Source organism: Andrena cerasifolii, chromosome 4, assembly GCF_050908995.1.
Source record: "Andrena cerasifolii isolate SP2316 chromosome 4, iyAndCera1_principal, whole genome shotgun sequence".
Classification (NCBI taxonomy): Eukaryota; Metazoa; Arthropoda; class Insecta; order Hymenoptera; family Andrenidae; genus Andrena; species Andrena cerasifolii.
This window is the reverse complement of record NC_135121.1, coordinates 787696-813399: the sequence shown is the minus strand read 5'-3', so window position 1 is coordinate 813399 and position 25704 is coordinate 787696. Positions and strand designations below refer to the sequence as shown.

Here is a 25704-nt window from a genome sequence, read left to right as displayed (position 1 = left end):
GAATAGATATGTTTTAATTGCATTAATCTTTCTCTCCTTTTCTTCTGCGTGCGTTCGTGAATGTGTGTATGTGTGCGTGTGCATATGCTACGTATGATATTAGAATTAAATATTTGTAGAATAAATCTGACTGCGTTTCTAGTATGTATATGTACATTATGTATTTTCGATTGTAAGGGAGTTATTGTAAATTATTAAGACTAAGACAATTAGCATTTCTTCGGTTTCGCAGCGCCAAGTATTTTGAATAATATATTTATTCGTATTAAAATAGTAGAAATAGCCATTGTTATAATTGGCGCAATTCTTGTATATCATTAATTTTGATTCTTTTAGATGAGTTCATTAAAATGTCCGCGATATGAGTAATGGAAGCTATGAACACAGCATTTTACCTGTGTATATGTAGTTGTGTCATCTTAGGCTGTGTTCTGGATCACGCATACTGCGCATAGACTGCAGAGAAAACCAAAGAGGAGATATAATAAGAGGCGTCACTCGACAAGGACAGAAATAATCTGGGGAAATCACTAAGACAACCAATTTAAATGTCCATTCGGCAATGATCGGTAAACTTCGGCAATAATCAGCAAACTGCGGTAAGGTCCAAATATTTCGTTTGCAGTGCCCCGTGATTAATTCTAACGTTTGTTTTCTCCCTTTTCTGAAAAAAATGGGAACTATCGAATATTTTAGAAACGCTTCCGGCACGTTAGCTCCGCAAGCGGGGCGCGGTCCGGGCCGGCCCGGGCTATCATAAACTACAATAAACTGGGAATTTCCCAGGTTAGCATCGCGAATGGGCAAGTTGTCTTTTGGCTGCGGCACCCTCATTCCTTTTGGAAACTTGTAGACGTGCGGTTCGGACATTTACTTACTGTGTATTGTTTTGCGTGTGTGCATTTAAATTAAGTTTTTCCTATATTTCCTTTTTTACTTTCACTTTTCCTTTTCTTTAGTGCAATAGCCTTTTCCTTTCTGTGTAAGGTGCTATTAGCTCATACTTTCTTTTTCTTTTCTTTAGTACATATGTTTTATTATTCTTTTACCTTAGTGCATGAATTTCTCCTTTCTATTTAAATATTATATTCTTCTATTGTGCTTTTTCCCTCTAATACTTATTAGTATTTCTGCTTTCTTTTAAGTACTATTTTCTTAAAAGAAGTCTTTTATTACAGTTTCTTCTATCATTTTCACTTTCCCTTCTCTTCTTTCCTTTGTCTTCATTTTTTTACAGCACTTATTACACCATTGTAATGAGTTCCAAGAAGTGGGGTAGTATTGTACGCTTTTATAAAAATTGTAATAATGCATTTAATCACCAAGAAGAAGGAACTCATTTTTTTAGATTTCCTAATGATGAGAATTTTTAAGTATTATAACAAAATTTCCACATGACTTATAAAACATTTAATATAGCATTAAACATTAAGTGTCCTCTGGTGATTGATTTATAGGAATTATGATATATTTGCAATGATTTTAGATGTAGGTTCTGGCTTCAAGTATGCGGCAGAGAGGACCTTTCAGCATCAGAGTATTTACATTATTATAAAACATGCCGAGTTTGTAGCAAACATTTTGAGGACCGAATGTTCATGGGTCATTCAAAGACCAGATTGTTATCGACAGCTGTGCCAATGCAAATTGACTCAGGTATGTATTTTGCTCACATACTGATATAGTACTTAATGTAATATCGGATCAAAAATTAAACACATCTATTACATATTTTTTAATATATATGTATACATACTTATACATTGTATATGTACATGTACAGGGTGTTGCGCTAAGGTGGAAGAAAATTTAAAGGGTGGAAGAGTAACGAAATTGCGATTTGAGCCATCAATTTTAATTATAAGCGTTTAAAGATTTGGTAAATTCTGCCTGGAACCCAACAAACTTCCTAGCACCATTACATACGAAAGAAGTCAGGCCATAGGTAGACCAATCGTGGTCAAAGTTACTATCGTGCTAGCTCAAACATCTCATACTTAGAAGCATCAAAACATATTGTTTTCACTATAGATCGATTTTGTGTTTTAATTTTAGATATAAATATCCATACAGCAATTGAGCACGGGGAAGGTTCAAATTTTGAGCCTTTGACCGAAAGAATCTGTATTGTAGAAGATATAACAGGTAAGAACTGATTCGTATAAGGAAATGAAGATTTATTATATTTCCATTAGCTTACGTATATATTTAATTCATTTACATAAATTAAAATACAGTTTTTTTCATATACCTGTGTTTCAGAAACCCCAGGACCACCTTTTCCAAATGAAATTGCTGTTACCACACCAATATCATCGGATATTGGTACACAAATACTCGGTTTCGCCTTCCCTTGGAGACGTCGGGGTGTCCTATGAGGACTTTCCCACGTAAAAAAAAAAGTTATAAGTATAGATATACGTAATGTGTGTGGGGTGCGTGCGGAGGTCTGTACAGAACTGCGTTTTATGCAAATACTTATTGTAAAACCGAGTTCATTTCTTGGCAATTACATTGAAATAAAGATTAAGTATATACTTCTTTAATATATTTGTACATAATATGTATTATTATAATTTATTTTTAATAAATATTCTTTAATTCATTCATAATGTATACTTTTCTTGTATATTTGTAATACATTTTTATATATTTGTCATGCAGTGTTTAAAAATTTAGCATTTTTTTACACGTATATGTCGACTTTAATTTTAAACTTTTCAAATCTTGAAAGTATTAATATATATATATATATTCACGAAAAATAGTACTGATAATATACAGAAAGTTTATAACGTAAATAGGTTTTCAAAATTGTCATAAATACAAGCGAAGGAAAAACCGTATTACATTTAGTCGATTCGAATATCCCGCTCGAATAGACAACCAATTTAAATGCCAAGGTCAAGTAAGGACTTCAAAGTTTCCGCCCGGAGTAACGCCTCTTATTATATCACCTCTTTGATGCGTGCAGCAACTACAGAAAATCAAAACATGGGCAGCTAATGCACATTTTGCGCGCATGCGTATTTGTCTCTTTACGTTTGCTTCTGTATTTCGAATTCGAATACTGCAAACAGGGAAAAGCAGGGTAATTCCGACTACATAAGCAAGAAACACTATAAAATTTGAGCAACTTACATATTTGCTAGTTTTTTCTTATATGAATTGGTAGTGTGAAGTGTCTAGTTTTTATTAGTATGACCGAGAAAGCATAAATTTACGTTGTAACAAAGTTGGAAGCAATAACACAAAAATGTCCATTTAACTGGAATTACGGAATTAACGTGGGGTAATTCCGGCCATGATTTTTCTTTATAAAAGAAGTGGGAAAACTGTTAAATTAATAAAAAAAATATATAAAAAGTTCACAAATGTAGCCTAAAAGAACGAAATATCCAATAAACATTTATTGTCATGTAGCATATAGGTAGGTTATATTTTCTGTCATTTCGAGGAGGGGACCACATAATTTAATGTATGTTTTTCAAAGCGTACGTAAAGAGACAAATACGGATGCGTGCGCGAACTGCACGCTTCATGCGCTAGAACTGGGAGAATTCTAGAGAATCCTCCATGTCTATGCGCATAATGCGTGAATCAGAACACATCCTACGTACCTAGTACAGCCCGTTAGGGCGGTATTAATGCGACTCCCGTCCGGCGGCGTGTAGCATTAACTCTAGAGGCGCGAAGTTTGAATCGGATCACACGAATGCAAAAGGAAGGGGGGGGGGAGAGAAAGTAAAGTTCGCACACATCTGAGAGGTTTGAAAATAGTTAGAGATTCTTTTAATAAATAAACTTCAGGATTATAAATTAATCAATACCTACTTGGAAACGGATGTTTGCATAATTGAGCACCACTTTTATCCCTTCTTCTAGGTGTGTAAATTCAGCGCTATGTTGTTAAACGCTAGTTTTTCCAAAAATCGATAACCGAAAGGAAAATGATCAACGAATAGAAATTTAGCTAATTAATTAATAAATTTGCGATTGACTTTTAGAATCTAATACATTTTGTAATTAACAAGAGGTAGAAAACCCGTGGATCTTGTAAAACGTTCACTCTTGCCCCGAGAACGAAAGTGAACGGACGTACAATTACAAATCTCGTGAATTACTTATTGTATCAGTTAAATTCAGTTTACCTAGTTTATTAAAATTTATTGCTTGTTTGTGTTCAATTTGTTTTCGTTGCATTATTATTATTATTATTATAACTAAAAATCCGTGTCCAGAGAGCAGAGCGCCTCAGTACTCCACAGGCATCAACCTGCTGTCGAATTCTCCACGAGAAGTCATCATTTCCCAGACGTCCGCGCAACAGGGTATAGGGTAGATGTCCCAATTACCGTGCTTTTATGCTTAAAGAAGCAGTACAAAAAAACTCGTATAAATAAATAAGGAAATAATTTGTTTAATTAAGTTAAACTATTAATGTATGTGTTACAAACGAGAAGGTTGCATTTTTAAACAATTAAAGCATAGTAAAAAAAAATTCAAAAATGCATATGAAGATTTTGATGGATTTATGTAAATTCTTACCGGAAACTGTAAGGAACACGTACTTTACAGAAGTGAATAAATTGAGAATTATCATGACTTGCACTTATGTAAAGTGTTTATTATATCATAAAAGGTTAAAATTTTATGAAAAAATAGCAAAATGAGCACTTTTCAAACTTTTCATATTTATAAAGTGAATCCGGTAATTGGGATAGGAATTTAACGCTTGTCCTTGTTACCGTGCCCCTCGAATCCCACTGTCTCCCTCTGTAACTGCTAAACCTAACCTTACTTTTGTTTCTCAGAACGGGTGTACAGAAATTTATATTTGCATATTTTGTTTTTGTAATGAAAAGGTCATATGAAAATTACATAAAAACACCTCTCGTAGAGCATAAAAATGTGTTGAACAATTCAAAGTTCAAAGACATAACCTAACTGCGGGAACGCTATTAAAAAAAGGGCACGGGAATAAGGACAACACATTATTCGGGGCACGGTAATTGGGACAAAAACATGTATTTTTATTTTAATTAAAAAAATATGAAAAATTAACATTTTCAACCCGAAAAAATGCCTTAGTAAAGAGAAAAGTTCAAAACACCAATATAAATTTTCACCAAGCAAAATTAAAGTAAGAGAAGTCAGTAATTGATTCCTTCGCGAACAAATCGGCATCAAAGCACGGTAATTTGGACATCTACCGTATATGGTCTAAGATCACCACGGTGTAACAGACTCTGCGCTCAATGCGGGAAACGGAACGCACTCCTATGCTCCCTACTCTTCTTTCTCCGGCCATCTTTGTTGGGTGACGTCGCGACCGCCAATCTCAATAGCTGCGTGGTGTATTGGAAAAGGGTTGCTTTTATAAGACTGCATATATCTGCACGTATATATTGTAATTTTTTCTTAAATATGGAATATTTGTACCGGGTACCATTTTTAGTGCTGGAAGTACCTAATTTAAAGTTAAAAAAGCCATCATGGTTTGCTAAACCGAGTGCTATGGTCGTGTTTTCATTTATACTTTTGTCATATTTTCTAGTCACAGGAGGTTATATAAATTATAAATTTTATATTCTATATCAATTTTCATTTACATAATATTAAAGATAGTTTATATTTCGATACATTTTTTATAGGTATAATCTATGATGTAATTGTGGAACCACCAAGCGTAGGCTCAACGACTGATGAACATGGCCATACTCGACCTGTAAGTAAATATTGCAGGAATATTTTTATATTAGTATTCAATAGTGTTTTGCTCATTCCGTCTTTATCTATTATAGGTGGCGTTTATGCCATATCGTGTAAATGGTCAATATATTATGGAAGGATTAGCATCTAGTTTTCTTTTCACTCTAGGTGGCATTGGATTTATAGTATTAGATCAAACACATAGTCCATCAACTCCTAAACTTAACAGGATTCTTCTGATATGTGTTGGATTTATCAGCGTTATTGTATCATTTATTACTTGTTGGATTTTCATGAAGATGAAACTGCCGTAAGATTTTCATTATTTTATATATAACATAAGATATATATATATATAATACTTAATATACAATTAATTGGCACCTCATAGCTATGGAAAGTTAATTCGTAAGCTTCACAGTGTATGTACGTTAGGGTGGTCCTTATTTTTCAACTTCCATTTTTTTTGGTCGCACCCCCTAAATTGTGACACTTGGTGAGAAAATGATACGTGCAAAATTTTAAACTGATTGGACAACGGGAACCCGTGCCACATTTGTGTTAAAGGTTTGAAATTTTAGTGATTTCACGTTAATTTCGCACATCATTGTGTTTTGCTATTATAGAGGAATTAGTGATTGTTTTTTAATAAAAGTACAGTTTCTTAGGTGTATAATAGTATTATTTCTGTGTGACTTCAAACAGTATTCTCAAAATCTCTGAATTTTACCATTAAAATTAGCGTACAAGAATGTAGGAGCTATTATGCGTGGCTGCGTGAAGTCTTATTTCACTACTTCCGATTTTTTTCGTTGCACTCTCCAAAATTGTAACACTAGACAGAAGAGCGGTCCCTGAAAAATTTCAAATTGATTGGACGTCGGCAACCAGTGTTGCACTTTAATTAAAGTTTTGAAGTTTTAGCGACTTTATGTAAATTTTTTAAATGATTTGACACTGCCCTATTATAAAGGAATACTTAATAGTTCCTTTAAAAACTATTGTTTTTTTCTGATATGTATAATAATGATATTTAGACACAACTTTAAATAATTTACTCAAAAACTTGTGTCGTAGATTCCCACTTAAACTTGACATATAATGCTCCAGTTTAGCTACTGTATGCAACTGTGTGAATATTCCAGGCTTTTTCCTATGAAAATGCTTCTAATGAAAGATCCTTCTGATATCATAGAAAAAAAATCGTTACCTGGCAACCGTGAATATTTCTGCGTTTTACTTGGTTAAGGCAGATTGTTTGGTTTTTCCAAACCAAATTTTTTAATAGGTACAATATACCTACAAACTTTTTAGGAAAGGACCCTTCATTGTGGAAGAACGACATGTTATATCAGAAAAGTTTACAAAGTGCAACACATTTCTAAGTGGTAAATGATACCACTGAACGTTATGTCAAACTTATATCAGAATATAATAATCTGCTGACAAAAAATGAGGAAGAAAAACAATATATTTTACAAATAATTTGAGATTATAGGAGACTTTACAGGCTGATGCAGGCTTGGGAATTAAGTGAACGCGGCGGCCAATTTTCAGAGGCATTGCCTCCTTTCTCCCGCCGCGCGTCTTGGCCCCCGCGGCGGCCTAGGTGCTTGGCGTGCCTCAGGTCCGTACCACGTGAACCGCGCGTGGCGCGTTGACAAAACGAAAACGCATCGAAAATCGTGCTGTCTGGGACAATGTGGAAACCTATTGATACAATATCGCCCCAATGCACCACGCGCGGTTCATATGGTACGGGCCTGAGGCGCTCCAAGCACCTCTGCCGCCGCGGGGGCCAAGACCTGCCCTATGGGGGCTAATTTCCAAGCCTGCCGTAATGTAAGCAAATTTACAAACGCAGAATATATATTGAAAAATACACAGAATTTAATAATATGCTAATTTATTACCTTCAATCTGTAACATATAACTTAAATTTCAATACAGAGTATTTCGTTTACAACTGTGTAAACAAATTTCATTCCTAAGTACTAATACTATAATCATTATTAGGAAAACTAATAATAAACTTTCTGTGCATGAAAAGAACTATAATTTGACTCGAACAACCACCCGACTGCGTACAGTAGCTTATATGCTGCGTTACATACTAATTTTAAGAGATAAAACTCAAAGATTTCGTATATATTTTTGTAAGTAACATACATATCGTCGGTGATATTGCAACACCGCGTATGAACAGTTTGTAAATACCGCGGTTCTGCATTTTACCGATTTTACAGGAGGAAGAAAAAACTTAATATATCAGCCATTTCAAGGGATATCTTTGACTGAACTTTTTTGGGCCAGTTTTAGCACGCCTTGTAATAAATAGTAACATCAATTTATCATAAAAATACTTAATTGCTGTGTAAAGTCACTTTCACGCACCAAACGTGCCGTCACTTCACCTGATTTCTCTGTAAATGCGCGGTTTTGTCGCCAACTTGCTAAGAGAGACAGATTCACGGTATCTTTGAACCTGCTGGTCCCGTTGGTAAAAAGGCGGCTTCCTATTGGCTATTTCACATGGCGTGACTTTTAAAAAAAGCGAAACAGCGCTTGGCAACCGTGGGCACGAAATCTTAATTTTGCTACTTTTGCAGATATGCGGTATTTACAAACTGCTTATACGCGGTGTTGCAGCATCACCGACGATATTATTATTATACATCTCATAAATTGTGCTTTTATGAAAAAATATTCACTGATACTTCCAAAATAGCCGAAAACAATTATGTTCGAAACGGACAAGAAATCACTAAAATTTCAAAACTTTAACTCAACTGTGGCACGGGTTGCCATTGTCCAATCACTTTGAAATTTTGCACATATCATTTTCGCATCAAGTGTCACAATTTAGGGGGGTGCGATAAAAAAAAATCGGGTACGTTTGTGCCGGCGGGTACGGACAGGTAACGTGAATACGTGTACAATGTCCTCCAAGAGAATGTTTTCCTGCCGCCGTGATCAGGAAGCAAATCACACAAACAAATAATTACTCCATTATAATTTTATCGATCATAGGCCTATGGTATGAGAAATATTATATAAATGGCATATACGATACATCCAGATTTCTGGTAAAGGTTAAATCTATACAAGTACTGAACATCATCAAATATTATTTAACTTTAGGAAACCAGTTTCCTACATATACCTTCAGCGTAACTACTCGTCCCTAATCTTTTATATCGGGAATAGCTGTCGATTGCAATAAAAACGAGCATCGTAGCTACGCCGAGTCAGAAGTTATACGTCACGGAAGTTTCCAGACGCAGCGAAAACATGAACAAAAATAGCGGCGCCCCCCCTCCGCCGCGCGCGATGCGTTACGATACTCCCTTAGCGCAACAAATTCTTTGATTCTTTGGCTATCGAGTGGTGTAATTAGATTTCGGATATATACCATAGATTCGGAGCATTATGTTATCATCGGGTTTTTTGGAATGCCCCCCTGTATGGAAGCAAATTTAAAGAGGTATTCTTCACGTTAAAACATAAAAAAATGTTGACCCCTGTTGACTTCTTGTCGACGAGAAGTTGGTCCTCAGAAACGCACAGGGACAAGAGGGGTTCTTTGCTTGCATTGGCTCGCACTGTCTGTTTCCCGGTCGCTCTTCTTGTATTCGTTGACATTGTCACATTGGCCAATAGCGAAAGTACATGTGCCCTCCCTCTATAATTATGTTAGAGAACATAGGCCAATGAGGATATACCAGTCAGACCCTAGAGAGTTTCTTACGATAACATCTCGGCGACGCACAGTAGTCAGGAAGAAACACAGATATTGAGTCAATAAAATGAACGCAGGAAGGAAGTGGGAAAATGAGCATAACAGAGAAAGGGAAAGACAAATAGGTTCAATTGGTGATACTATAATGGTTAGGTTCAGCGATAGATATTTATTAATTTAAGGACACCTGTTTATACTCATATGGCACGCAACATTTGAGAAACATCTCAGTGACGTGTCCATTCATGATTCGAAATATTGCAGGAAATATTGCTGCAACATATCTTACTCTAATAATATGTAATATTAATATCATTATCAGAACAAAGTGAATATTGTTTTATGCTATAATATGCTAAAATCAAGAGGCACTCGTACTGAAGAACCAATAGCATCGCATTTTACTGCCACAGCTGATTGGTAACATGGCTTACATAATTTAACTAGTCCTAGCGTGCAAAACTTAAATTTCTCAAAAACGAAGGCCCATTTTGATAATCCCCATTAGGGTTTTGTAATACTAGGTGTATACTATAACTTCCATTCAATGAGTGCTATGCTACTATAAATATTTTAAATTAAAAAATTAACTCATGTACAAAAAAATTATTGACACAAAATAATGTCTCCCTCCATACTGAACAACTCTCATAATAACCATTTTTTTTTCATATATTCAACGGCCAATGAGATATTCTATCCAATTAGAAGAAACACTGTAGAACCCACGCTATGCACATATTTGTCAAAGTTATAGTTGCTTCAGAATATTGCGACACTGTTTTCACAATATTTCAGTGCAACATTGCATGGTAACATTTTCACAATATTACAGAAATATGGCAATGGTATCTGCAATATTAAGTGCTGTATGGGTATGTACTGGATCTAAAATGTATATGAATAATCATTTTTTTGTGATAACTTTATGTAAACAAATGGCACATTAATACAATGTACTTTGTTTAGTATTGTATTACAAAAAACTATATGCTCATTTAGAAGCGTTAATAATTTATCGTTTAAAACTAATCTATGAAAAACAAAAATATTCTTGGTCAAGAAAGTATTTGCAGTATTTGCAGTATTTATTGCATCCTTACGTTTTTTTATTTTTTTACATATATTGTAACAGCAGAAAGTTAGGAATGTAAACAGACTCTGTTTATATTATTTTTCTTTATTCAAGTATGAACACAGTATGTTCTGATTTAGAAAAGAAACTATGACTCATAAATATAGTGAAACACCAATATATGTGTGAAAAAGAATTATTTCTTTATGTAGATGTAGCTACAGTTATAGGCAAATTAATGAAATGTTAAGGGGACCATCCGGTCTGAAAGTTGATTTTTTTTATTCCATTTTTCGAATGTTCAACCTTATAGGAATACGTGTTTCAAAGGATTTGTTGAAATTTGTACAATTTCCGAAGTTATAGGCACTTGAGTAGCGGCAAATGCATGGGAACACCGGCCACTCGGCGCCCACGTAAAACTTAAACGGGTTTTTCTCGAAACAGTGTTCTCAAAACGGTAAGACCTGTATTTCCAAAAGTTATTATCCGATTTGACTGAAACTTTTTTTATTTTGAAGAATATACTTCTGGATAGGGGGGGGGGGGGTAGCAGAAAAAATACAAAAATTGAACATTTATAATTTTCAAAGGCGTTGAGAGTAACAAAAATATAGGGAAAAAGTGATTTCAAACTTGAAGTGTCGTTACTTTCTAAAAGAATGTAATTTTTGTATTTTTCTGCCCCCCAGCCAGTAGTATATTGTTTAAAATAAAAAAAGTTTCAGTCGAATCGGATAATAAATTTTTGAAATACAGGTCCCACCGATTTGGATCAATTTTTTGACGCCTTGAGTTAACAACTCCCCAGTGCCGTCTGCACTGATTAATTATAAAACAAAAAATATATTTCTATAATCTAAGACATCCTTAATAGAATGCAAAAAATCCCATTAAATTATATATAGTAGTTTTCCTTCAATTAATTCCTAAATATCACCTTTTTTTGGGGGGGGGGGGTTCTAGACCGAAAGGTCCTCTTAAGGTTGAATTTCTCTATACTGTGATATGTGATAAAAAAACATATTAAGAAAATGGTACTATAAAAAATAAATTAAGAAGAGTTGAGCCAAAGAAACTTACAACGAGAGAGCAGCATCATATTATAAGAAAATCAATATAAAATCCAATGTTCATTCATTTTATTCAAACCAGAGAAAATAACATTAACACTTTCCTTGTGTATATGGTAGAACAGTGAGGAAAAACCACCCATCAGTGATAAGAATACATATAGTGCGAGATGGTTGGGATTTGTCAAAGTCTATTTAAGCCTTTCGACCCGACTATTTTCTATTTGGAGTTTATTTATATTATCTTATAGAAATCGATTGTACTAGGCTATGGATAGCTACAAATCAAATTTGAAAGTTGTACGTCAATTTTAAAAATTGGGGCATATGTGCCAGTAGTTTTTCTGAGTGGGACATATGTGCCCAGGAAAAGTTAAATAGAGTTAAACACTTCCGATATTCCCCCCAGTGAATATTAATTTTACATATTTCAGTGGGGTGGGGAAGAAGCGTTGCTTTGGCAACTAATGGACTGGAATAACATTTAGCGACAAAAATAAATTCAGTATTTTTGGACCTGACGAGACAAATTTTACCTATAGAAAACGAAATACAGAACTCTATGAAAAGAGTATTCAACCGGCAGACAAATATGGTGGTAGGTGCGTTATGGTTTGAAGATGCATGGCTTAGAACGGTGGTCAGAAGCTAGCATTTACGTATTGGTGGTATAATGTATGCTTTAGGTTACACCGTCGTTTTGCGAAGTCATTTGTCCGAACGTGCAGCCAAAGTAGTCTTGCGAGTAAAATATTTTCGATGATATACCGATCCTACCCATGCTGACAGAAAAAGGAGAATGGCTATTACATGATGCTTCAATGCAATTTTTTCTATCACCTTAATCAGCGGATGTAACTCTTGTAGAGAATTTATGGTATATATAGAACTAACAGATTAGAAACAGGAAAATAGCTAATAAAAATGACTTAAAAATCGTTCTCGTAGGAGTATGGTCAAACTTTTCATCTGATACTACAAAACAAAAGTAAGATTAATCCCAAGGAGCTTCGACGCTATTGTTAAAACTAGGGAAATGTACGTAATGGACACAAGGATAATTGAAGTACCTGTTATGAATAATATTTATAAAGATATTCAACTAAATTAAAGATATTGGAGATTCAACTGTTTCGAACTGGACTCTGTGACTGAGACTGGTGGCTTTTGAAATAGTAATGCTCGTGAATAAGGGAATGCAATGGGGTTTTAAAGGTTTAGGAATGTAAGAGAGGGGATGACGGGATAGGGCAGAACTGCAAGATTTTGGGTAGGTGACGCATTAGCTAACATGACGATGAGTCGCAGGGATGACGCAGTGTTTACATTTACGCAGCAGTAGTTTACATAGCTCAAAAGTAGTTACTGTAGCGGAGTAAACCTCTTACTTAAGGAATTAACAATCACTTTATTTTATGCGAAAATAATACACAGAGTTTGCATTTGCTAGAGACCGTTTAAAACGGTCGACTGCCTTCCTCGACAGTTACGTTCCGAGTCTGCCAAGCGCTCTTTTCCGTTGGCCACCAAATTTCCCCTGGCACGTCCTTTTCCTCGGCTTAGGGCAATAAACAGCCCACTCAAGTGGCCTTGAACTCTCCTGCAGGCCAGGATGGGTTTTGTGCTTACATTACTCTGATTCATGTTTGCAGAGATGACTATCTGACTAGATAAGTAATGGTTCAGTACATTACACCTCCCCTCTTATATAAAGATAAATTGAAATTAGAATTTATCTTTAAGTACGCTACCGGAACGGTTAGTAGTGGAAATAGATGTATGAGTGCTATTTTCACTGTCGCTGGAATATATGTCCCTTAATACAACCCCTGGCAATAAGTTTGGAACCAAACGCAAAAATTCGAAATTAACGAGAAACAACAATATTTTTTATGTATAATATGCAACGCTATATATATGTGAAACGCGTGGTAATGTTAAATTGGTCTATTTTAAAGTAAAAACACCAAAAATAATTAAGAATTTTGTTTGTTATATAATACAAAATATGGAAGAAACAAAATGTGTCTGGGAAATAAGTATGGAACGGACCGATGTTCTGGAAAAGACTATGGAACAATATAAATTTGCAAAGAGATTAACAATAATTTATTCAGTATTTATATTACCTAGTATTTTCTGACATTTGTACATGCATATTAGTTAGTTAGTTCATGGTTTTCATTTCATTATTCTCTTTTCAATACTCTTTTGAGACAGGAAACAAGCAAGTCGAATGAATAAAACATGCCGCCACGCAAACATTTATCTAACGATTTAAAGTTACGCATAATTGCATTATTGAAAGAAGGTAATACTCAGCAAAAAGTAGCTGAAATTTTGAATTGTAGCCGAAGTGCAGTAAGTAAAATAAAAGGAAAATTTAACGAGACGGGCAGTGTGGTGATTCGCAAAAGAGGCGGACGTCCGCGCTCAACTTCAAGAAGAGATGACAGACGATTAAGACAGATCGTAAAGAAAATGAGAAGAGCCACATCTCACGAAATTAATGAAAAGTGGGCACAGAACGTATCTGATCGAACTGTACGAAATAGATTACATGAAATGGGGTATTCTTTCTGCACAGCAAAGACAAAGCCATTTCTCATTAAGGAATACAAAAAGAAACGTTTAGAATGGTGTAAGAAGTATGCGCATTGGACTACAGAAGATTGGAGTAAAGTTGTTTTCAGCGATGAATCGCGTGTATGCATCGGAGGAGGAGATGATGCAGGACACTTCGTGTGGAGAACACTAATTGAAAAATTTAGTGAAGATTGTTTGAATTTTAAAATAAAATATCCAAAGTCGTATATGGTCTGGAGCTGTATGACAGCTCAAGGAGTTGGACAAATATGCATTTTGTATAAAAATTGTGAACTCTGAAGTATATATTCATATATTAGAACACTTTTTAATACCGAGTTTAGATCAGTGGTTCGAGGATTCGGATGATTTTTATTTTCAACATGACAATGCAAGTTGTCATCGAAGCAAGATAGTTCAAAACTACCTTCAACAAAAAGGCCTTCGAACCATAAAATGGCCAGCAAATAGCCCAGATTTAAGTCCAATCGAAAATTTGTGGGCACTTTGGAAACAATTTATACGCGACAAAAAAAAACAAAAAATAAAAATTAACTTTTGGAAGCCATTAAGCTGTCATGGAAACAAATTTTGCCATCACAGTGTGAAAACTTGATTACATCGATGCCAAAACGTATACAAGCTGTGATACGTGCACGTGGGAACGTCACAAAATACTAGGTAATATAAATATAAAATCAATTATTGTTAATTTCTTTGCAAATTCATAATGTTACATACTTTTTTCCAGAACATCGGTCCGTTCCATACTTATTTCCCTGACACATTTTGTTTCTTCCATATTTTGTATTATATAATAAACAAAATTCTTAATTATTTTTGGTGCTTTTACTTTAAAATAGACCAATTTAACATTACCACGCGTTTTATATACACACCGTTGCATATTATACATAAAAAATATTGGTGTTTCTCGTTAATTTCGTATTTTGCGTTTGGTTCCAAACTTATTGCCAGGGGTTGTACTACAGGACGATTACAAATTTACTGAGACTGAGTATCTAATCCTGAATGATCAGTTCGATTTCCTATGTTAACGGTAGAATCTTTTAAACATAAATAACTTATAAGCCTAGCACAACCATGATCACTATTGTAACGGTTATTCTTACTTATACAACATCTAAATATCTTATACGAAACATACATAATTATTATAGTTGCTATTGCATAAAATATATACGTGAATATAGAAAGTTTCCTATTGATCTTATGTTGTTTCGACATTTCCTCTAAAACAGTAGATATTATATGTAACTTATGACTGGCTACGTCTAGATTTTCTAAATTTACATGAAGATTTCCTACGTCTTTTAATTGCGGAATTACACTAATATTTAATTTTTCTCTTAGGCAACAATCATCATCGAAAATGTTAAACATAGGTACAATAGATGAGTATGCACTCTCAAACGAGCTTTGTGCTATTAATATTGTAGATGGTGTATACGCCTTACACTGTCCATTCAACTGGAAAATACCCGTTCCATTTAGAATTACATCGAAGGGTGCGGTTTTGTTTCTACAGATAATTGTTATATCAGTCGCTTTTGGCAATACATATAACCAATCATCTGTGCTAATTTGAACCATATATCATTTTGAATTTGAACAAAACGAACATCACAAGATTTCGGAACCTGTTTTTTAGAAGACAATAATTCTGTTTCACATATGATGTGTATATAGGTTTTGACATTTTGCAAATATAAGTCATTTCAGACGTGCGTTTGCAATCTTCTAAGCTATCTAAAGTGGTATACTGTATTTCCGTGTGAAAGAGGTAATGGAATAGGTTGATAAAGATGAAAAGTATTAGCCGATACAAGAGAATTACTTATAATGAATATTAACCTACTTTTCATGTAATATACTTGAAGGTTTATATAGTTTAAGAGTTCATGGGCATTAGCATAGTGCAGCATATAAGGGTAATGAATCCCTGGAGGTAAATATTGAACTGGTTTTTTTTTCAATTCCTTAATATATTGAACAGGTGTGATAATTTTTGGATGTAACGAGCCTTGTTTCTCAAATAATATTGCATTTATCAAGGTGGACAATGTAGAATCAAGTTCACCTATGATCAGGTTAAGTAATGTCAAATGTTGTGTAATATCATTTTCTTTTTTTACTTCATTCATATTATTTTCAATAGATTTGAGACGACCATAAAAATTTTCGCTAAAAATTTTCCCACTTTCATGAATATTACCGATTGTTTCATTAAAATTTGCAATCGTGGTTTGTACAACTTGGACTTGCGTCTCCATTAAATTCGTTAACTCTTTCTCATTGATATTTATTCTTTCTATTGCGTCATTGTAATATTCGGCATCATTATTATCCATTGTTCCTATTATCGTCTTAAATACTGCCCCAACTGCATTAAACCAACCATGTTTTACGCGTTTATGTCTACTTAAATCTTTTAAATCCTGTTCCTTGAGTTTTAAAACTGGTATTGTATGATTTAATGCCTGTAATGTGGATTCACAAACTAGGGGTACGTCCGCATTAGTAAAATCGTCACAATATGACTTAATTTTCCTATAGATAAGTTCGATTATCTGTAATCCATTGTCCACATAAGACAAATCAAAATATGTAACTAATTTCCAAGTCATATCATAAAATTTTAATTCCTGTATATTATCGTAATATATTACAGGGGTGTACTTGAATTTCGTGGTCATGTAATACTACGCACTGATGACTGAGAAAAACCTGTAACATAATTACACTATTTATGCTTAGGAAGCAATATCTTTAACTCGTGCATGTTTTATTCTATCAGTATGCACGACTGATTCTTTTTTATTAATTTGATGAGTAACATTTACCGGGGAATTAATTTTAACCACCCTATACGGACCAACGTAGTTAGAATTAAGTTATTTCGAGCCGTTGATTATCCCTCGTAATAAATATACTAAATCTCTTACTTTATAAGTAATAGCGTTTGTTATTTTATCATAGTACTGTTTATTCCGTTTTTTTTCGACTCGATCACATAATTTCTTGCAGTTTCATGTGGTTTTTGGAGCTTTAATTTTATGTTGCTAACCAAATCATCATACGTATATTTAAATTCAGGTTTTTTTTTTAATAAAGATGATGGAATTTCAGGCTTTTCACCAAAAACTAACTGATAAGGAGTAAAAGTAGTGGATGTATGTACAAGTATTGTGCGCGCTTCTGGTCCCGATCGCGATAGCGATCGGACACGCCGTACAACCAAGTCGGTTTTCCGACTCATACCGGCTTCGCGAGAAAAGGTGTTATTCTCTATCTTTCTGGGAATACTGCCAAGGGAAACGGCGTGCGTAGATGGAGGGCACGCGACTTGGAAAAACCCTGCCCTCGCCTTGCGGGTCATCGGACAAGTTGGATCTACCCTGGGGGGAAGCGGCTCGTTTAGTCGGCCCTCCACGTCGCGAAGCGCTGTCCAGCGGGGACCACGAGGAGGTAGAGCCGCCAGCGGATGCTCGATCCCAGCAGGATGGCTTACAGCCGTTTACCTGCACCACCACAGCTCGCATTACTGCTCACTGCCTGCAGAGGTGATCGCAGGTTCTAATACCTTTCTTCTTGTCCAGTCCTTGTATCCGGCTTCGAGTAGTCCTTTCCCTTTCGTGGTTGGTCCTGGTTTTGGTCTGTTGTCCACGTACGTGTCGTTGTTACGTCTGTCCGTGTGTTCGTCTTGACTTTGTTTTGTCATTGCCTCGGTGTTCCTCTTCTTCTTTCTTCTCTTCCTGGGCGTCTTTGGTGTCCTTGCTGCTGTTGTTGATCCTCGTCTTCTTCTGTCGTGGTCGGTCGTTCCTTCGCCTTCAGTGTCGCGTGTGTGAAATCCCGGAAGATGCGGAAGGTCGTTTTACCGACGAGATACTGTTCCACTAGGGGCCATCCGTGACCCTTCTTCTGCAGTTCCTCCCTCATGACCGTCCTTGCCTGCTCATTTAAGCAGCACTGGTAGATGAGGTGCTTCGATGTCTCCGCCGCCCCACACTCGCACAGAGCGGACTCGCTCAGTGCGAAGGTGTTTAGTTTCCACCTGAAATTTCCATGACCGCTAAGAAACTGCGTTACGTAATAGTCCGGCTGTATCCGTGTGGACCTCACCTTTGTCGGACGTCGTTGAAGAACTCGAACGTTGTTCGGCCCTTGCTCGACGTCCGCCAGCGCCGCTGCCACGCGTCCATCGTTTCGTTCCGTGCCTGCTGTTCCTCTTCTTTTGACGGGTTTGGTCCTTTCCTGATCCTGTAGATTTTCACGCGTTCCTCCAGCAGCAGGTCGATCGGCACCACGCCCGCGATGATTGGGAGCGCGTCCGTCGACGTCGTCGAGTAGGCCTTGGTTACTCGAAGGAGGGCCAATCTCTGCGACCGTACCAGTGCTGCTCTCGATTTGACCCGCAGCAGGTCACCCCATGCGGCTGCCGCGTACGTGGTTATGGGCACGTGCAGACCCCTATACAGTGTATAGAGGGCCCCGTAGCCCAGTCCCCAGTTCGCTTTGGCTATCCTCGCGAGAGAGTTGAATAAATTCAAGCACTTCTCGGAGACCTTCCGCACGTGCGTGTCCATTTTTAGGCCAGACTCGAGGTGCACTCCTAGGTACTTGATCACAGGCTGCATCTTGATACCTCTACCGTTCAGGCGGATGGTCGGTGGTCTCCGTATGTCGAGGTCACCCTTGACCAACAGCATCTCGGTTTTCTCGGCTGAAAGCTGCAATTTCTTTCTCCCACACCACTCCGAAACCGCGGCCTGGCCCCGCAGTCTGAGGTCCTCTCGCGAGTTCCCAGAAACGATGACCAGCACGTCGTCGGCGTAGGCAATGGGCTCGCATTCTAACTCTTCGGAAGACAGTACAGCCAACAGGTCATCGAATACCAGATTCCAGAAGCTGGGACCCAGTATCGAGCCCTGCGGGCACCCCTTCGTAACGGATTTACTCACTGATTCCTGCTTTCCCATGATCTGCACAAACCTTTCGGAGAAGTAGCTGTCCGCTAGACCATATAGGTTTCGCGGGCAGTCCCTCCTCTTCAGCTCGTACAGGATATTCGGCCACCATACGTTGTCGAACGCCCCTGAAATGTCGAGGGCGATTGCGAGAACGTAACTCTCCTCGACCTTATTCGCGACCACTTCGCGAAGTTTGACTATAGCCTCCTCCGTCGACCTTCCTGGACGGAAACCATATTGTCGGTCGGAGGACAGTTGATGGTCGAAGAGGAGCGGCGCAAGTCTCACAGCCATCAGTCTCTCGAGCAACTTGCCCACCATTGACAGCAGGCAGATTGGACGATACGACTTCGTGCTGCTGCGATTTCGATCCGGTCCTTTGGGGATCGCAATAATATTCCCTACCTTCCAGCGGGTCGGAAATACTCCCCAGTCGAGGCAGCCGTTGCAAAGTTTGAGGAGCTCCTCCCGGAGGCATCCCCAGGATTGCTGGATTACCTCGACTTCGATCCTGTCTGGACCCGGGCATTTGCCTCTCCTGAGCCTCGATACCGCTGCATAAAGTTCCTCCTCCAGGAACGGTAGCGCGGTCTCTGTGTCCGGTTGTACAGCGGTCTCGCGGCGGATCCACATTTGCTCTGGCGTTTCCTGGCGCGCCTCGTCATCTGGGATGAGGGCCTCCAGCAGCGCCTCGGCGGTGGACCTCCAAGACTCCGTCTGTTCTCCGTCTGCAAGCACCAAAGATGAAACGGCCTCCTCGCTTCGCAGCTTCCCTAGGGCCGCTTTGGTTGCGACGCCCCACGGCTCCTTGTTCCCCTTTGTGGTGACAAACTGGCGCCACGTGCTGTTCTTCACGTTTGCCACCTTCTTCTTGTAGACTCTCCTGAGTGTCTTCCATTCTTCTTTGTAGATCTCCCTCGTGTTTGGATCCCTGGTCATCTGGAATCTCCGCCGCGCTCGATGGGACGCTCTCTTAAGTCCTGTAAGTTCGCCCGTCCACCACGGTTTGGACCGGTTGTGCCATTTCTTTAATGGTATCGCAGCGTCACAGGCGCTGGTCAATACTCGTTCGAAGTGTGTGGCCACACTCTCAACGTCCTCGGCGCAAAGAATTTGAGCCTCAGAGAGAGAGTGCTTCTCGTGTATTAGGACTCGTTGGAACTTGTCCCATTTGGCATTCCTGGTGTTATACCGTGGTTTCTGGAACGGCCTTCTAGTGCCACCGTTGTTAAGGTCCAGTCTGGTTTCGATGATTCTGTGGTCGCTGGAGGAACCGCTCTCGTGCACCTTCCAGGTACTCGCGAGCGGTATCGCTTCCCAGCTCACCAGCGTGACGTCGATGTTCGATGATCCCCGAGTGTTCTGGAACGTGGTGGGTTGTCCCGGCTCATTCAGAACTAGCAGATCGTGCCGGGCGATGAGCTGCTCCAGTTCCTCGCCGCGACTGTCGGTTTTCCCACTGTGCCAGAGGAGCGATTTCGCATTCGCGTCCACCCCAATGATCAGTATCTGTCCCTTCAGTCTCGTCACGATCCTGTCCAAATGGGCCAGTCCAACTCCAATATCCACCGATGGTGGGAAGTTTTGGCTCACCACGTATATTTCCGCGCCGTCAATAGAGACCTGGACACAAACGCAGTGCGTCGTGCACAGATCCGAGATTTCCAGCACGGTGAGTCCTCGGTTGCGTACGCAGATCGCAGCCCACGGCGGTTGACCCGCGCCGCCACGCGAAATGATCCTCGCACCGTTGCCGAATCCTGGTATGTGTCCATTAATGCTGTACGGCTCCTGCATCAGCAGGATGTCAGCGTCTAATTTCTCCATCTCAGACCGGACCTCGTGTGGCACTAATCTCGATCGCTGCATGTTGTGCTGCAGGATCTTGATTTCTCGTCCAGCCGTATAGTCGCCCTTAGCAGTGGTAAACCGTCCTGTTCACCGACTTCTCGAGAGCCTTCCTGTGCGCGGGGCACTCCTTGCTGGATGCTGCATGGTCCCCTTTGAGTCCGAAGCGCCTGCAGTTAACGCAGGCCGCGGACTGTGTCTTCTTGGGGCACGTTTTCGCCCCGTGCCCCTCCTCTGTGCAGTGGCTGCAGACCTCCTCCTTGTGTCGGCAGTGCTTGGCGATGTGCCCGAATCCTTGGCACTTGAAGCACCGGCTGACCGCGAGAAAATCGCGCACCTTACACGCGTTCCACCCGAGGAAAACTTTGTTCGCCTCGAGCAGCCTCTCTCGCAGCTTCGGCGACACTTCGGCCACCCAGTTGGTCTCGTCGCTGTACTTTCTTCCTGTCGTGAAACATAAAGAAAAATTCCTGTCATTCTCCTCGCCTTCCATGACTTTCGCGTTCTGTTTACGCAGACACCCGAGGATGTCCTTTTCCGGCATCTCCCTCGGGACGTCGAAAATTATCATCCTCGGGTTTTTGACCGTCGGTGTCCTGGTCTTCAGTCCAGCGTCCTTGAGCTTCGGATTATCCAGAAGCTCCTTCAGCGCTTCCGGCGTTGTCGTTTCCACGGCAATACCATTGCCGTGGATTGGCTTAACCGTCCTCACCTGCATCCCCCTCTTTCGAGGGTTCACCAGGGTGAAGACAGCTTCGCGCGCTTCCTCGCTCGTCTTGATCTTCCCCTCCTCTCCGTCTGGGAAAATCATTACTACATTCCTGGGCGGATGGACTGCCGACGGCGAAACCTTCGCCGTGTTTATTTTTACCCTGTCCGCGTAGGACAAGGTAGTGGGCGTCTCCGCCTTTTTTACCACCCTTTCCAGGCATCTCGTCGCCTGGAGAGACTTCTGGACGGCGCCGCTCATGGCCCCCTCCGACTTCCTTGCCTGAGCGTTCGCCTGCTCCAGTTGCCCCTCCAGGAAACTGGTCCTGAGTAGGGCCTCCTGCACCAGACCCCTCATCTCCTTGAAGCAGCGCAAGATGACGACTGCCTGCTCCTTATTTATCTTTTTGGCAGGATCCGTGCAGTACGCAAAGATCCTGTCCTCGATGGCACTAGCCGCTTCCTTGGTGGATGCGATGGTCCTCTCATTCGATGGTGGTGGTGGTGATGCTCCTGCCGTCCTTCCCTCCTTCGCTGCTGGTTGTGGTGTTGGCGCTGACTCTGCTGTCCTTTCCTCCGTCGTCTTCCGCATCTTCTTGTCCTCCTGCAGTGGTCCCGTAAGCTTCACTGGCGTGGTGCTCGCCTTCCTCTTGGCCGTCTTAGTACCGACGGAGGTCGCCTTTGCAGATACCGGAATTCCGGTCACTGCCTTCAGCCGCGCTTTGGCCCCCTCCGATTTGGATATCGAAGTGGGCGCCATTCAGAGGCCGGGTTCTCCCACTCCTGCCCTCGGCACGTGTGGTGGGGCGCTCTCCACACCTGCCGCTTTTCCCGCTTCCCGGGCGGCGTACGTGGCCGACTGGCGGCCCAAGATGGCGACAGTGACGCTACCCGTTTGGGTTTTCACGCCACTCGACGCTGACGCCCTGAAAGCTATTCCCACGCTCTGGGATTTACATTAACACTCTGGCACACAGCATGCAATACTCAGTCCTTTCACACTTATAATGTGTATACAAAAACCACAGCAGACTACAGAACAGAATGCTCTCGTCCGACCTCAGCGCTGACGTGGCCGGTGACGCTTCGGACCGACCCAAGATGGCGACGCGTCGGCGTCGTTGAGGTTCGGAAAACTAAATCTATCCTAACTACCGTATTTTTCGACCAAAATAAATGGCGAATAGCTCCTTTTATTCGTCTCAACGCCTTGAGCTCACTGCCGCGAGCACACGCGTGTATCTCGCTCGGAAGCGGAGCGACCTCAGCGCTGACGTGGCCGGTGACGCTTCGGACCGACCCAAGATGGCGACGCGTCGGCGTCGTTGAGGTTCGGAAAACTAAATCTATCCTAACTACCGTATTTTTCGACCAAAATAAATGGCGAATAGCTCCTTTTATTCGTCTCAACGCCTTGAGCTCACTGCCGCGAGCACACGCGTGTATCTCGCTCGGAAGCGGAGCGACCTCAGCGCTGACGTGGCCGGTGACGCTTCGGACCGACCCAAGATGGCGACGCGTCGGCGTCGTTGAGGTTCGGAAAACTAAATCTATCCTAACTACCGTATTTTTCGACCAAAATAAATGGCGAATAGCTCCTTTTATTCGTCTCAACGCCTTGAGCTCACTGCCGCGAGCACACGCGTGTATCTCGCTCGGAAGCGGAGACACAGAGCGAAAAGCGCACAGCCGATACACGGACACGAAAATCGCAGATCTTGAAAAAGTTTCTGTAAATTTCCCGTTACGAACAGCACACAGTGAGCACAGAGACGAAGAAAACACTCCTAACACGTGACAAGACTCGAGAAACTCCAAGAATTCTACGCATAAATGCGAGAAGTACACTGTAAATTCACGGCCACGTCACTTTCCCCCGGTCACGACTCAGGTAGCGGCGGAGCGGTGCGAGGCACGTCCGTCCCTTTCGGCGGTCAGGTAGGAACTCTGGATGTATGTACAGTCGTGTTATACGCATACATTGCGCTTGAAAGCCATTCATCCCAATCCGTTTGATCTGACTTTACATAATGTTTTAAATAATCCGCCAGAGTGGCATGAGACCGTTCAAGAGCACCATTCGTTTGTGGAGGTTAAGCAGTTGTTTGAATTTGTTTTATCTTGAATAATTTCGCTACGTTCTTCAATAACTTCGAAGTGAAATCTGCACCCTGATCAGTTAAAATAGAGTCAGGAATTCTATATTTACAAATAAATTCATTATGGAAAGTCTTAGCTATGGCTTTTGCTTCTTGGTTTGGTATCGCATCAGCTTGAGAAAATTTTGTCAAGTCATTCTGAATTGTTAAAATATATTTATTTCCGTTTTCCGACAGAGGTAATGGTCCTACAATATCTAATGCTATTCTTTCAAAAGCTTTAGTAGTTGTAGAGGTAATTTGCATTGGAGTATGATTTTTCTTTCGCACTAGCTTATTTTCTTGACAGGATTTGCAATATTTTATATAATCCGCGATACCTTTTTCATAGAAGACCATTTATAATTTTCCTTAATTCTTTTATATGTATGGTTAAACCCTGAATGACCTGCAACTGGAGAATTATGATTGTCTTTCAGTATTTCCTTAATCTCCTCTAGTGTTGGAGTATGTACAGTATTGGAAAATATCTTACCATTAATATCTGTTGCTTTGAATATATAGCGTAACATAGATCTAACCTTTTCCCATTTAAATTTTTCAAACTCTGTTCCCAAAAATGGCATACTTATAGATTTTAATTTATACTTTATGTCTGAAAGAGGTCTTCATAGCTTGCTTGATCCCAATAGTTTTATTAAATCACAAGATAAAATATATATTTGTTTCCTTCTTTTACTGTTACTGCTTCATGACATGAAAGATCTTGTTTTTCAAAGCTATTTAAATGATTTGGATAACGTTTTTTAAATTCCTCTGAAATAGTACTACCAGATTCAAGATCCTTCGAAATGCAAACCGCATAATTGTCCGATGAGGAAAAGACTGTGTCCTTGTACTCCTCAATTTTATCATAGTTAATTATTGAGGTTTTTAAAGCATTTAAGAAATCAGAGTACGATTTAGTAAACATTGAATTGATTACATTAAGTTTAATTTCAGCTTCCGTATTACATTTTATTCGACTCGGAGTATCCGCGTTAGAATTAATATTTCCTGGTTTATATATTATCTCATAATCATATTCCTCTAATAGTAACCGCCAACGAATCAAACGTGAACCTAGATCTTTAATATTAAACAACCACGTTAAGGGTTTATGATCCGTGATTATTTTGAATTTCCTACCATAGATATATGAACGAAAATGTTTTACAGCCTATACAAATCGCTAATAGTTCGCGTTCTATTGTGGAGTAGTTTGATTCTGTCCGATTTAAAGTTCTACTTACATAAGCTATATGTAGAACCTGAATACTGTGATTCTGTCCTAAGACAGCACCAATAGCCAAAGTACTGGCATCAGTCGTAACAATAAATTCCTTTGAAAAATCAGGATACTGCAATATTAGTTCGAAAATCAATTTAGATTTCAAACTTTCAAAAGAACTTTGTTGGTTGCTTGTCCATAAAAATGGCATGTCTTTTCTCAATACTGACGTCAACGGCTTAGAAACATTACTAAAGTTTGGAATAAATCTACGATAGTAGCTAGCAAGACCTAAGAATGATTTTATGTCCTTGGATGACTTAGGTACTGAAAATTTTTTTACAGCCACTACTTTGGAAGGATCTGGTTTTACTCCTGTTTCTGACAGAACATGTCCGAGACACGTTACTTCTCGGCGTAGAAACTGACATTTGTTTAATTGAATTTTCAAATTATATTGCGATAATATCTGAAATACTTCCCGTAACTTCTTTGTATGTGTTTCTAACGAATCGGCATAAACAATAATATCATCCAGCTAAACAAGACACCTAATTCCTTGAATTCCCGCGAGAACCGTGTTCATTAATCTTTGAAACGTCG

The 25704-nt window shown here is 39.5% G+C and overlaps 2 protein-coding genes and 1 long non-coding RNA gene across 3 annotated transcripts in view; all 3 read left to right on the top strand.

The window, feature by feature from the left end:
• The window catches only part of LOC143368075 (uncharacterized), a 153843-nt gene that overhangs the window by 70518 nt on the left and 57621 nt on the right, over positions 1 to 25704 (top strand). The window lies entirely within an intron of this gene.
• Positions 1517 to 2334, top strand: LOC143367597 (uncharacterized). Its single transcript, XR_013085062.1, has 4 exons — positions 1517 to 1656; positions 1784 to 1945; positions 2056 to 2145; positions 2263 to 2334. It is a non-coding gene; the product is annotated as an uncharacterized LOC143367597 (long non-coding RNA).
• The window catches only part of LOC143368071 (oligosaccharyltransferase complex subunit ostc), a 58265-nt gene continuing 37892 nt past the window's right edge, over positions 5332 to 25704 (top strand). The window contains exons 1-3 of the mRNA XM_076810446.1: positions 5332 to 5566; positions 5655 to 5728; positions 5805 to 6022. Coding sequence (XP_076666561.1) covers positions 5428 to 5566; positions 5655 to 5728; positions 5805 to 6022 — 431 coding nt within the window. The 5' untranslated portion in view covers positions 5332 to 5427. The remainder of the gene's footprint in view (positions 5567 to 5654; positions 5729 to 5804; positions 6023 to 25704) is intronic.